The 15,593-nt window shown below is 39.4% G+C and overlaps 1 protein-coding gene across 1 annotated transcript in view; it reads right to left on the bottom strand.

Moving 5' to 3' along the window:
* Positions 1 to 6,255: 6,255 nt before the first annotated feature.
* Positions 6,256 to 15,593, bottom strand: part of CCL28 (C-C motif chemokine ligand 28) — a 51,139-nt gene continuing 41,801 nt past the window's right edge. The window contains exon 3 of the mRNA XM_049863447.1: positions 6,256 to 12,053. Coding sequence (XP_049719404.1) covers positions 11,861 to 12,053 — 193 coding nt within the window. The 3' untranslated portion in view covers positions 6,256 to 11,860. The remainder of the gene's footprint in view (positions 12,054 to 15,593) is intronic.

Genomic DNA, 15,593 nt, shown 5'->3' on the forward strand with positions numbered 1-15,593 from the left:
ATCAGAAAGAGACAAAAATCTCAGTGCCTCTACTGATAGAAAGGCCATTGCCAAATTTTAGGTAGCTGGAGGCAGACATTTTGAGAGTCATTGAAGGGTACAACTCTCCCTAGCAATATAGTTAATAAAAGCTCTATTACTTAAAAATTGTAGAACTATGAACAACTTCAGATGCATTAATGAAAAATTCTGTGTAATTATTGGGAAGCCTGATACCTCAAGTGAGTGACCAGCTGACTGACAAAGACCAGAACAGCAGGTGATTCAAAGAACCTGGATGACTGGCCATACCCAGAAGAGAAGCAAAATATCTAAACTACTTGAGTAGTATGAGGAGTTGTTGTATTTCATCAAGCTTAAGTTGCTTGAACTGTGAACTATACACAGTTCATTCCTTAGAGAAGGATATTAAATTCTAACACACTACTTGGCCCTGCAGAGAACAATAATTACATAGTAAAGATACATAAAAAGTGCTGTTTATTGATTGTATTAATTTTCTCCCCCATGCATCTGTCAGTTTGCTGCACTGTGGGAACTTGCATGTTGTTGTGATGCTGGAGCTATGCCACTGGTGTTCATATATCAGCAGGGTCACCCATGGTGGACAAGTTTCAGCTGAGCACCCAGACTAAGACAGACTAGGAAGTAGGACCTGGTGGTCTACTTCTGAAAAAAATTAGCCTGTGAAAACCTTCTGAATAGCAGAGAACATTGTCTGATATAGTGCCAGAAGACAAGCCCCTCAGGTTGGAAGGCACTCAAAAGATGACTAGGGAAGAGCTGCCTCTTCAAAGTAGACTCAACCTTAATAACATGGATGGAATACAGTTTTCGGTACCTTTATTTGCTGATGTGGCACAACTCAAAATGAGAAGAAACAGCTGCTAACATCCATTAATAAGGAATGTGGAATGTACGAAGTATGAATCTAGGAAAACTGGAAATCATCAAAAATGAAATGGGACACATAAACATCAATATCCTAGGCACTGGTGAGCTGAAATGGACTGGTATTGGCCATTTTCAATAGGACAATCATACGGTCTGCTATGCCGGGAATGACAAATCAAGAGGAATGACATTGCATTCATCATCAAAAAGAACATTTCAAGATCTATCCTGAAGCACAAAGTTGTTAGTGATAGGATAATATTCATACACCTATAAGGAAGACCAGTTAATAAGACTATTATTCAAATTCACGCAACCACTAAGCCCAAAGATGAAGAAATTGGAAGTTTTTTATCAACTTCTGCAGTCTGAAATTGATGGAATATGCAGTCAAATGCACTGATAATTACTGGTGATTGGAATGCGAAAGTTGGAAACAAAGAAGAAGGATCAGTAGTTGGAAAATATGGCCTTGGTGATAGAAATGATGCCAGAGATTACATGATAGAATTTTGCAAAACCAATGACTTCATTGCAAATACCTTTTTTCAGCAACACAAACGGTGATTATACAAGTAGACCTCGCTGGATGGAATGCACAGAAATCAAATGGACTACATCTGTGGAAAGTGACGATGGAAAAGCTCAATGTTATCAGTCAGAATAAGGCCAGGCGCCAACTGTGGAACAGACCAGCAATTGCTCATATGCAAGGTCAAGTGGAAGCTGAAGAAAATTAGAACAAGCCCACGAGAGCCACAGTATGACCCTGAGTATATCCCACCCAAATTTATAAATCATCTCAAAAACAGATTTGATACATTGAACACTAGTGACTGAAAACCAGATGAGTTGTGGAATGACATCAAGAACATCATACATAAAGAAAGCTAAAGGTCATTAAAAAGACAGGAAAAAAAGAGAAAAGACCAAAATGTATGTCAGAAGATGCCCCGAAACTTGCTCTTGAACACTGAGTAGCTAAAGGGAATGGAAGAAATGATGAAGTAAAAAGCTGAATAGAAGATTTCAAAGGGTGACTCAAGAAGATGAAGTAAAGTATTATAATGATATGTGCAAAGACCTGGAGATAGAAAACCAAAAGGGAAGAACGTGCTTGGCATTTGTCGACCTGAAAGAACTGAAGAAAAAATTCAAGTCTCGAGTTGCAATAGTTAAGGATTCTATGGGGAAAATACTGAACGATGCAGGAAGTGTCAAAAGAAGATGGAAGGAATACACAGAGTCACTGTTACCAAAAAGAATTGGTCAACATTCAACCATTTCAGGAGGTAGCATATGATCAAGAACCAATGGTACTGAAGGAAGAAATCCAAGCTGCACTGAAGGCATTGGCAAAAAACAAGGCTCCAGGAATTGACAGAACACCAATTGAGATGTTTCAACAAATGAATGCCGCACTGGAAGCGCTAACTCGTCTATGCTAAGAAATTTGGAAGGCAGTTACCTGGCCAACCAACTGGAAGAGATCCATATTTATGTCTATTCCCAAGAAAGGTGATCCAACCGAATGTGGAAATTATAGAACAATATCATTAATACCACATGCAAGTAAAATTTTGCTGAAGATCGTTCAAAAGTGGCTGCAGCAGTATATCGACAGGGAACTGCCAGAAATTCAAGCAGGATTCAGAAGAGGACGTGGAACCAGGATGTTTACCTGTGTTTTATTGACTATGCAAAGGCATTCGACTGTGTGGATTATAAGAAATTATTAATAACATTGCAAAGAGTGGGAAGTCCAGAACACTTAATTGTGCTCATGGGGAACCTGTACATAGATCAAGAGGCAGTCATTTGAACAGAACAGGGGGATACTGTGTGGTTTAAAGTCAGGAAAGGTGTGTGCCAGGGTTGTATCTTTTCACCATACTTACTCAGTCTATATGCTGAGCAAATAATCTGAGAAGCTGGACTCTGTGAAAAAGAATGTGGCATCAGAATTGGAGGAAGACTCATAACAACCTGCCATATGCAGATGACACAACCTTGCTTGCTGAAAGTGAAGAGAACTTGAAGCACTTACTGATGAAGATCAAAGACCACAGCCTTCAGTATAGATTACATCTTAACATAAAGAAAACAAAAATCCTCACAACTGGACCAATAAGCAACGTCATGATAAATGGCGGAAAATTGCTGAAGTTGTCAAGGATTTCATTTTACTTGGCTCCACAATTAATACCAGTGGAAGCTGCAGTCAAGAAATCAGACGACGCATTGCACTGGGCAAATCTGTTGCAAAAGGTGTCTTTAAAGTGTTAAAGAGCAAAAAGGTCACCTTGAAGACTAAGGTGCACCTGACACAACTCATGGTGTTTTCAATTGCCTCATATGCATGTGAAAGCTGAACGATAAATAAGGAAAACCGAAGAACAATTCAAATTGTGGTGTTGGCAAAGAGTATAGAATATATCATAGACTGCCAAAAGGAAGAACAAACCTGTCTTGGAAGAAGTACAGCCAGAATGCTCCTTAGAAGCAAGGTTGGTGAGACTTTGTCTCCTGTACTTTGGACATGTTATCAAGAGGGACCTGTCTCTGGAGAAAGACATTATGCTTGGTAAAGTAGATGTTCACCAGAAGAAAGGAAGACCTTCAATGAGATGGACTGACATAGTGGCTGCAACAAGGGACTCAAGCATAACAACAATTGTGAGAATGGTGCAGGACTAGGCAGTGTTTCCTTCTGTTGTATGTAGGGTCACTATGAGTTGGAACTGACTCAATGGCACCTAGCAACAACAACCTGTGCTTATTTACTAATCTCTTGTGCACACTACAGATTAGTCCCACAAAAAAAAAAAAAAAAAAAAACAGAGATTAGTAAGTAAGCACAAATAAGCCCATGCTTACCTTGCTTAATGTAAACCTATGAGTACCTTGCTTTCTGGTTAATCTGCCCCTGGTAGGTGGGTATATTATTCAAAGTTAGAAAGAAAAATAAAAATGATAATAATGAAACTATCAGATACTAGGATGAGAAGGGAGAAGGGAAAGGAAGTAAGTAGTAGTAAGGAAGCAATAGATATTGTCTAAAATTGATAAATAAATGAATAGTACTTTAAGCATTTTATTTGAAACTATGCAGGTAACAACCAGAAGAACTAAAACTAAAAAAGTTTTTAAAAGCTTGCCCCAAGGAAGTAGGTCTGAAAATCAGGAGCATGGGGGGCGGGGGGCGGGGGGGAATGTTGCTTTTTGTGATAAATTCTTCTGGACTTTTATTTTGTATTTGTTTTAACCGTATACTGTATTACTTTAATAAAAGTGCAACTTAAAAACAACAACAACAACAACTTAGGGGGTTAACCTTGGTGATTAGTTATAAATGTTTTGCTAAGCACCTATAAAATAAAATAGTTAACCGTGAGGTTTCTTTAAAAAGCTGTTCTGTCAGGCACAAGGTCCTTGGACAAAGTTTCAATTATTTGCACTGCAGTGAAATCAGTTTTTAAAATATAACATATAAACCTACTGTGGTTATAGCTTCACAAAAATTGTGTAATATTAAAGATCTGCACTGGAAGAAGAGGCAAAATTGAAAATAATTCAAGTTGTTAGTTGAGAGAATTACAGACCAGTTTTTTTTGTTTGTTTTAATTTTTGAAATAAAAATTTTTTATTCAGGGAAGAAAAATAGTCTTTATTGGGATCATTTTTGCAAGTTATTAAATATTCTTTGAAAAAGCATTTTGCTTGTTTCCTTGCATTCTCAAAGTACAGTCAGAAATCTTGCTTCTTTCCTCTAGTGAAACAGATTACCACCCTCATTTTTTAAAATTATAAATACATTAAAAATAATTTGTTATAACCATTCTCACCCTCTTTTTCTCAATTGTTCCTCCCTGTTAACATAAATTCACTGTTCCTTAAGCTTCCTATTTACTCTTTAGAGTTGCTGTTGTCAATTTGATCAGATATAGTTCTTAAAACAACACAGTGTTCAAGGCAGGGTTTCTTATTAAGCTAAACTATGGGCTCGAGTGCAACCATGATTGTGAAAATGACACAGGACTAGGCAACATTTCATTCTATTATACACAGAGTTGCTTTGAGTCTGAACTGACTAGATGGCACCTAACAGCAACAACTGTTAGGTTTAAAGAAGACATCAGGGAATATTTTTGGTTTAAGTTTTAAAGATCATCTTGGAGCAATAATTCCATGGATTCATCCAGCCTCAGTGGCTCAAGGAAGTCTGGATTTCATAAGAGTTTGAAATTTTGTTCTACATTATCCCCCTTTTGATCAGGATTCTTCTATAGAATCTTTGATCAAAAGGTTCCGCAATCAGATCAAAAATTTCTTTTAATCTTAACTCTTCATTGGTGCTGGTTACTGTGATGAATTAATTTGAAAACTTACAGATTTATTGAGTGGAGGAATGTGGTATTTTTGACAAATATGTCCTTAAGTTGAAAAGAAGACCCATGTGAGGGAAACTTTTCAACTCAAAGGCAATAAATAGTGTGCAGTTTCCTCAGTTGCCTAAGTGTGTGAAATTCAATAAAATCAGGTTGGGGCCTGTTTTAATGTATGAAGATTGTTATCGCCTGTATTGGTGTAAACAATGCCAGCTGGTAGAATGTTTTGATTCTAGACTTCCAAGCAAAAATGTCAGGTATGTCACGTAGCCCTTTTGTGAAGTGCAAACATAGACATCTTTATCTGAATGTCTGTCCTTCTGTCCTACCTTCAGGTCCACACCTTAGTTCCACTGCTGTGGCTGATAAGAGAACTGGGAAGAACACTGGGATGAATCAGGCAATCTAGGTGTAAGACTTGTCTCTGCTACTTACTGTGTGACCTTGCGCAAGTCGTGTGATGTCAGGTTTCCTCCTCCATTAAGTGGAAATAATAAAAAAAAAACTTGCAGCATTGTTGACAACAATGAATAAACCACCTGCTAAGTCACTGTAAATGGGGGATATTAGACAAAGATCCTGTGGTGATATTTTAACCCACATCAAGCTCAGCACCTCATTATCACCTCCCAGTCATCCTGGCAGCACCCCTACCTGGGGCTACCAAGCAGAGAGGCCTAGAATACCTGACAACTGACAAAGCAGATGCTAGGCTCCTACCTTCTGGTGGCCATTTATGAAAACTGTGCTGTTACTACATACGTATAAGCTTCTGTAGATGAAAGGAAGCCAAAAGAGGAGCCTGCACACTGGAACTAACTTACAATGTGTGAGAAAGATACGCTAAGAGTTCAAAGATGTTGTTTGGCAGTTCCTCAAAAAATTAAACACAGAAGAACCATATGATCCAACAATTCCACTCCTAGGTAGAAATTTCTGAAAAACTGAAAGCAGGGACTCAGATACTTGTACATCAATGTTTATTGCAGCACTATTTACACTAGACAAAAGGTGGAAAAAACCTAAGTGTCCATCAACAGATGAGTGGATAAACAAAATATGGTCTATACATACAATGGAATATTATTCAGCCATAAAGACAAATGAAGTTCTGATACATATTACAACATGGATGAACCTTGAAAACATTATGCTAAGTGAAATAAGTCAGACACCAAAAGACAAGTATTGTACAATTCCTTTTATATGAAATAACTAGAACGGACAAATGCACGGAGACAAAGGTAGATTACTGGTTACCAGTGGCTGAGGGGAGGAGGAAATGGGAGTTATTGATTAATCGGCACTGAGTTACTGTTTGCAGTGATGAAAAAGTTTTGGAAAAAGGTAGTAGTGATGGTTGTACAACATTATGAATGTAAATAATTATGAAAGGGTTAAAATAGCATATTTCATGTTATATATATTTTGCCACTGTTATTGAATTGTGTTCCCCCAAAAACACGTGTTGTAAATCCTGACCCCTATACCTCTCACTGGAAACCCTGGTGGCGTAGTGGTTAAGTGCTACAGCTGCTAACCAAAGGGTCGATAGTTCGAATCCGCTAGGTGCTCCTTGGAAACTCTGTAAGGCAGTTCTACCCTGTCCTATAGGGTCACTATGAGTTGGAATTGACTCGACGGCACTGGGTTTTTGGGATACCGGTCGCTATGAGTTGGAATCAACTCGATGGCAAAGAGTTTGTTTTTTTTGGTTTTTACCTATGGTTACTTGGGAACAGGTTTTCTTTGATATGTTAATGAGGCAGTATTAGGGTAGGGTATGTCTTAACTCAAAATTTTTTTGAGCAGATTAAGCAAGCAAGCATAGAGGGGAAGATACATTCCACATGATCGCCAAGGAACCTAGGGATAGAAGCTGAAAAGAGACAAGGACCTTCCCCCAGGGTGGACAGAGACAGAAAGTCTTCCCCTAGAGCCAGCACCCTGAATTTGGACTTCTAGCCTCCTAAACTGTGAGAAAACGAATTTCTGTTCTTTAAATCCACGCGCTTGTGATATTTGTGTTAGAGCAGTACTAAATAACTAATATAGCCACAATTTAAAAAAATAAAACGTGGACTTTGTCAAGTGAAAGTGTAAAATCACCCCACACAGGACTAATGGTGCTCCAAGAGCTGACAGTGGAGGCACATGGCTCTAAGAAGATGGTCTTGCAAGTAAAGCAGATAGATTTTTCAGCATCAGAATTTATCAATTTAAACAGCAGTATTTACTCAACTCATCTGTCAGTTTATCGTACTGTGGTGGCTTGGATGTTGCTGGGATGCTGGAACCTATGCCATCAGTATTTCGAATACCAGCAGGGTCACCTGTGGTAGGCAGGTTTCAGTTGAACTTCCAGACTAAGACAGACTAGAAAGAAGGATCTGTTGATCTACTTCCTAAAAAATTGGGCTGTGAAAACCGTATGAAGAGCAACAGAACATTCACTAATATAGTGCTGGAAGATGACCCCTCAGGTTGGATGGCACTCAAAATACAACATGGAAGAGCTGTCTCCTGAAAGTTGTTATTGTTTTTGTTGTTGGGTGCTGTCCAACTCATAACAACCCTATGTACAACAAAATGAAACACTGCCCAGTCCTGAGCCATCCTCACAATCATTGTTATACTTGAGCCCATTGTTGCAGCCACTGTGTCAATCTATCTTGTCAAGGGTCTTCCTCTTTTTCTTTGACCCTCTACTTTACCAAGCATGATGTCCTTCTCCAGAGTTGACTTAATGATGTGGATGGAGTAAAGCTTTCAGAACCTTCATTTGCTCATGTGGCATGACTCAAAACAAGAAGAAACAATTGCAAACATCCATTAATAATCAGAACTTGATAGGTATGAATCTAGAAAAATTGGAATTTGTCAAAAATGAAATGGAATGTTTGAAGATAGATACCTTAGGCATTAGTGAGATGAAATGGACTGGTATTGGCCATTTTGAATCAGACAATCATATGGTCTACTATGCAGGGAGTGACAAATTGTCAAAAAAAAATTTCAAGATCTATCCTGAAGTACAATGCTGTCAGTGATAGGATAATATTCATATGGCCCTTAGGAAGACCAGTTAATATGACTATTATTCAAATTTACATATCAACCACTAAGGTGAAAGATGAAGAAATTGAAGATTTTTACCAACTTCTGCAGTCTGAAATTGTTCAAACATGCAACCAAGATGCATTGATAATTAGTGTCAATTGGAATGCAAAAGTTGGAAACAAAGAAGAAGGATTGATAGATGGAAAATATGGCCTTGGTGATAGAAACAATGCTACAGATCACATGTTAGAACTTCTCAAGACCAAGAACCTATTCATCAGAAATACGTTTTTTCAACAACATAAACATCGACTATACACTGGACCTCGCCAGATGGAATACACATGAATCAAATTGACTACATCTGTGGAAAGCAACAATGTAGAAGCTCAATATCATCAGTCAGAACAAGGTTGGGGGCTGACTACAGAACAAACCATCAATTGCTCATATGCAATTTCAAAGTGAAACTGAAAAAAATTAAAACAAGTCCACAGATCCAACGTATGACCTTGAGTATACCCCACCTGAATTTAGAGACCATCTAAAGAATAGATTTGACTCGTTGAACAATAATGATGGAAGACTAGAAGAGTTGTGGAATGACATCAAGGACAACATACATGAAGAAAGCAAAAGCTCATTAAAAAGACAGGAAAGAAAGAAAAGACCAAGATGGATGTCAGAAGAAACTCTGAAACTTGCTCTGGAACTTGGAGTAACTAAAGTGAATGGAAGAAATGATGAAGTAAAAGAGATGAACCAAAGATCTCAAAGGTCAGCTGGAGAAGACAAAGTAAAGTTTTATAATTACATGTGCAAAGACCTGGAGGTAGAAAACTAAAACGGAAGAACACGATTGGCATTTCTCAAGCTGAAAGAAAAGTTCAAGCCTTGAGTTGCAATACTGAAGGATTCTATGGGCAAAAAATTGAACTACGCAGGAAGCCATCAAAAGATGGAAGAAATACGCAGAATCACTGTAATCAAAAAGAACTGGTCAACATTCAACCATTTCAGGAGGTAGCATATGATCAAGAACAGATGGTACTGAAGGAAGGAGTCCAAACACTGAATGCATTGGTGAAAAACAAGTCTCCAGGAATTAACAGAATACCAATTGAGTTGTTTCAACAAATGAATGGAATGCAAAGCACTCAAAAAATTTTGAAAACAGCTATATGGCCAGCCGACTCGAAGAGATCCATATTTGTGCCCATTCCAAAGAAAGGTGATCTAACAGAATGTATAAATTACTGAAAAATATCATTAATATTACACACAAGTAAAATTTTGCTGAAGGTCATTCAAAAGCAGTTGCAGCAGTACCTCAACAGGGAACTGCCAGAAATTCAAGCCACATTCAGAAGGGGATGTGGAATAAGGGATAACATTCCTGATGTCAGATGGATTCTGGCTGAAAGCAGAGAATATCAGAAAGATATTTACCTGTGATTTATTGACTATACAAAGGCATTCAACTGTGTAAATCATAACAAATTATGGATAACACTGTGAAAAGTGAGAATCCAGAATATTTAATTGTGCTTATGCAGAACCTGTACATAGACCAAGAGGCAGTCTTTCAAACAAAACAAAGAGATACTGTGTGGTTTAAAGTCAGGAATGGTGTGCATCAGAACTGTGTCCTTTCACCATACTTATTCAATCTGTATGCTGAACAAATAATCTGAGAAGCTGGACTTTATGACGAAGAATGCAGCATCAGGATTGGAGGAAGACTCATTAACAACCTGTGTTATGCAGATGACACAACCTGCTTGCTGAAAGTGAAGAGGACTTGAAGAACTTACTGATGAAGATCAAAGACCACAGTCTTCAGTGTGGATTACATCTCAATGTAAAGAAAACAAAAATCCTCACAACTGGACCAATGAGCAACATTATGATAGAAGAGAAAAATAATGAAGTCAAGAATTTCATTTTGCTTGGATGCACAATGTACACCCATGGAAGCAGCAGTGAAGAAATAAAATGACATATTGTAGTGGAAAAATCTGCTGCAAAAGCCCTCTCTCAAGTGTTAAAAAGCAAAGATGTCGCTTTGAGGACTAAGGTGCTCCTGAGCCAACCCATGGTATTTTCAGTCACCTTATCTATTAAAAAAAAAAAAAAAAAAAAAAATTTTTTTTTTTTTAATCTATGCATGCAAAAGCTGGACCGTGAATAAGGAAGACTGGAGAAGAATCGATGCCTTTGAATTATGGTGTTGGCAAAGAATATTGAATAGACCATGGACTGACAGAAGAACGAACAGATGTCTTGGAAGAAGTACAGCTAGAACGCTCCTTAGAAGCAAGGGTAGTGACACCTCTTCTCATGTACTTTGGACATGTTATCAGGAGGGATCAGTTCCTGTAGAAAGACATCATGCTTGGTAGAGAGTCATCGAAAAAGAGGAAGGCCCTTGACAAGATGAACTGACAACAGTGGCTACAACAGTGGTCTTGAGCATAACAAGGATTGTAAGGTTGATGCAGGACTTGGCAGTATTCATTCTGTTGTACATAGGGTTGCTATGAGTCACAACCAACTCGAGGGCACCTAACAACAACAACAATCTACTCAAACTCTTCTAAAAATGATATTCAGCTTAAAATTTTTGGTCTAGAAAATGAACACTAGCCTCCAAATGCAATAAGACACAAATTCATATAGGAAGCATTGTTGCCAAAACTATTAACCCTGAATCTTAGACAAACCCAGAATGTGGAACAGATTCCAGCCTAGACTCTTTTAAGAACGTCCTTGCCATGGAAAAATAGAAGGGAAAAAAGAAGATACTAAAGAGATATAGCAATTAAAGGACAAGTGTAAACATTGACTGGTTCCTGGATTGGGGGAAAAAGAAAAAATCAACTATATAAAATGCTCTGGAAATAGTTGGGAAGTTTTAATATGGACTACATATCTATTAGATGGAATTACTGTTAATTTTTATGTGTAAAACTGTTAATGGGATGATGTACGAAAGTGTATTAATTCTTGGGTGATGTCAAGTTATAACACTAAAAAGAATTTAGAGGTAAAGTGTCATAATGTTTGTAACTCATGTTCAAATGGTTCAGAAAAAAATACATACGTACATAATATTTTAAAAATATTTTTGTATACACATATACAGACAGAGAGCAAATGTGACAAGATATGAGCAATGATTAATCTGGATGAAAGGTATACAGGTGTTCATTGTCCCATTCTTTCAACTTTTCTGTAGGTGTGGGGAAAATGCATAATAAAAAATAGGGGAAATTACATTAACATGCTCCTTTTAAAATATTATCTGATGATAAGTATTATCTTTCCATTTCATTTTTCAGTTGAACATATTAGTTATGTTTGCATACTGTATAAACATTTCTTTAAAAGAAAACAGTATTTTGTTTTGCCCTGTTGGATTCCAATAAGGAATATTACAAATGGGAAATTTATAATCAGCCATGGCCAAGTTTCCTGCAGGAACCACCATTGTAGATTAATTTGTCAGCTCTCTTTTTCTAATAAGGAGTTCTATGACCAGATGTTTCATGTGTCCCCTGCTGTTCCCCTTTACTGGTCCTCTTGCTGTGGTGACTCTTCTTATGGCAAATGTTGCCTTTAGCATTTTTCTTGACTGCTTGTGCTTTCATCCACTGCTTAACAGTATGGCTGTGCGGGCTGGCACAGATTCTTCTGCGCCTGACATGGAGACTGACAAAAAAGGGAACAAAAAATTACTGATAGAAAACACAAATCAAATAAAAACATAGTGACTTACAGGCAGTTCCTGGAGGCGGAGCCACGATGGCAGAATAGGCAGATGCTTCCGGCAAGCCCTCTTACAACAAAGACCCAAAAAAACAAGTGAAACGAGTATATTTATAACAAGCTAGGAGCCCTGAACATCAAAGGCAAGCTTCAAAAAGAAACTGAGGGGCAGGGGGAGGAAGAGATGGTTCATAAACAGAGAGGAGTTACCGTAACTGAATCGTGGGGAGCCCTCAGGCACCATTCCCGGAGCGGCCACAGCAGGCTGGTACTAGCATTTGGCTGCAGTTTCCTCAGGGAGAAGCAGCCAGCCACACAGCCTACTCACACCTCCAGAACCAGAGAAGAACTGTGCTCTGGGCAAAAGCTAAGTATTTACGTATATTTTACCGCATGCCCCCCACCCCAAGGCGGCTTCAGCAGCTGATTTCCCTGGGCCCAAGATAGGCACTGTTAAGTGCCTAGAGCCATCCTCCCAGCCTTGGAGAAGGAATAAATTTGCAATTGGGGGAAAAGATAATTTGCCAGCTCCACTAACTGGGGGAGCTCAGGACAGAAGCGGCTCCTGTCCAGGCATAAGCGGTCAGTGGACTTTGAGTACATTTTCCCTCTGCATGGACCTGTGTGGGCCTATTTCAGGAGAATAGGCCCTTGATGGCAGACTCCAATCGTTTCAGCTATGCAGCAGAGAGGTGGGTATTTGATGTTTGACATCGCCTTGCCCATTAAACAGGGTCCTCACCTACCCACATCAGGGGCCTAAGGACTAGTGGCTCCACTCAGGTCACCCAGCCACCCGCGGCAGGAGTCCAAGGATAACCAGTTCCTCCCAGTCCTCACAACCAAAAGCATTGGCTGCCCATGGTCCGTGTGCAGAACCCACCCACCTGTACACTCTAGGGAACAGGGACACGCTTTCCTCAGAGACACGTGGGAGATGATTCTCAGCCCCACCCTTGTTCAGAGTGTGACCCCCTGCTGCAACCAGATACTACCAATCACCCCTGCCCCTCTAAGAGTGTAGGACAGAGCCTGTACCACACAGTTGATGATCAGCTACCTGGAAACCTGAGCTGAATTCATATAAGTGAATGGACTCCTAGACTGATATACCTGATAACAGCTCTAGCCATCTGGGGCAGGACTTCAGAGCTCCAGAGGTGAAAATAATCAAGCTGGCTCACTCAAGCAACCCATATGGGCATATCAAAACAAAACAAAGCAAGAAGCTACGACACAGTAAGCAAACATAAAATAAACTAATACAATAACTTATAGATGGCTCAGAAATAACAGTCAACATCAAGTCACATAAAGAAACAGGCCATGATTGCCTCAACAAGTTCTCAGAACAAAGAATCCAGGGATCTTCTAGATGAAAGTACATTCCTGGAATTACCAGAGGCAGAATATAAAAGATTAATATACAGAACCCTTCAAGACATCAGGAAGGAAATGAGGCAATACACAGAACAAGCCAAGGAACACACAGATAAAGCAGTTGAAGAAATTGAAATGATTATTCAGGCAGTTCCCACTCTCGGACTCTGTGTATTCTTAGAGACTGAATCCTAAAGCTGAGGACCATGTGGTTAAAAATTGACCTTACATACATCATTGCCTGTGGTTCCTTAGACATCAGCAAAAAGTATTAAAAGAGAGAGAGAGAGGAGGAGAAGGAAAAGGGAGGAGGAGGAAGAGGAACAGAGGAATAAGAAAGAGGAGAAAGAGAAGGAACAGAAGAAGAGGAAGAAGGAAAAAAAGAAACATGTGAAAATAATTCTCTTCCCTACCAGCACAACCTGTCCAAGGCAAGGTCATGGAAGCTCCTTAAACACATTCAAGCTCCCTGAGGGACCAAATTACTGGGCTGAGGGCTGTGGGCACCATGGTCTCAGGGAACATCTAGCTCAATTGACATAACATAATTTATAAAGAAAATGTTCTATATTCTACTTTGATGAGCAGCGTCAGAGATCTTAAAAGCTTGAGTGGCCATCTAAAATACTCCAGTAGTCTTGCCCCATCTGGAGCAAGAGAGAATGAAGAAAACCAAAGACACAAGGGAAAGATTAGTCCAAAGAACTAATGGATCACAAATACCACAGCCTCTACCAGACTGAGCCCAGCACAACTAGATGGTACCTGGCTACCACCACCGACTACTCTGACGGGGATCACAGTAAAGGGTCCCAGACAGAGCTGTAGAACAGAATTCTAACTCAAAAAAAAAAAAAAAGACCAGAGTTACTGGTCTGACAGAGACTGGAGAAACCCTGAGACTATGGCCCCCAGGCACCCTTATAACTCAGTAATGAAGTCACTCCTGAGGTTCACGCTGCAGCCAAAGATTAGAGAGGCCCATAAAACAAAATGAGACTAACTGGGCGCACCAGACCAGGGGCAAGGACAAAAAGGCATGAGGGGACAGGAAAGATGGTAGTGGGGAGCCCAAGGTCGAAAAGCGGTGAGTGTTGACATGTTGTTGGATTGGCAACCACTGTCACAAAACAATAAATAAACAAATTGTTTAATGAAAAACTAGTTTGCTCTGTAAACCTTCATCTAAACCAAAAACTGAACCCATTGCCATCGAGTCAATTCCGACTCATAGCGACCCTATAGGACAGAGTAGAACTGCCCCATAGAGTTTGCAAGGAGCGCCTGGTGGATTTGAACTGCTGACCGCTTTGTTAGCAGCCGTAGCACTTAACCACTACATCACCAGGGTTTCCCTTCATCTAAAGTACAATTTTAAAAAAATTGAAAAAAAAATTAATTCTCTTCCCTGGCTCCAAGTTCCATCCAACGAAATCAATACATTCCTCACTGCCCATCTCAAATACATCCTCCTCCATAAGATTTTCCCAGGTCCTCTCAGCTAAACACTTTTTTTCCTTTGAGCCTTTATGATGCTGGTTGCCTCTCTTCTAGCACTTAGCTTACTCTGTCTTTTGATTACTTGTCTCACTCCTTCTATAGAAGTTATGCTCCTTGAAGGACGAATGATCCGGAAGTGTCTTGAAAACGCTCTGTCCACAGTAGGAATTCAGTAATTAGTTGTAGATATGAAGAGAAAATGGTTCAAAATAAGGACAGGCTGGTTTTGTTTTCAATAAAACAGCCAACTAAAACATTCTATGTATTTGTTAACATTTAACAGCTCTTAAGAGCTCAGCTGCTAACCAAAAGGTCAGCAGTTCGAATCCACCAGCCGCTCCCTGGAAACCCAATAGGGCCGTTCTACTCTCTCCTATAGGGTCGCTATGAGTTGGAATCGACTCGACGGCAATGGATTTGGTTTAGTTTTTTTTATACCACATCTCGGAATATGTTTGCATTTTCATTGGGTTGGCAGGACCCTAGAGCAGCATCCACAGGTTCTGGTAACTGGAAGAATTTGTTACAAAAGATATGGCTTTTAATTCCCCCATCAGGTGCTATTCAGCTCTTAAATCCGCCGACTGTACATACACAATATTT

Source organism: Elephas maximus, chromosome 2 (assembly GCF_024166365.1).
Source record: "Elephas maximus indicus isolate mEleMax1 chromosome 2, mEleMax1 primary haplotype, whole genome shotgun sequence".
In the NCBI taxonomy this organism is placed as follows: domain Eukaryota; kingdom Metazoa; phylum Chordata; class Mammalia; order Proboscidea; family Elephantidae; genus Elephas; species Elephas maximus.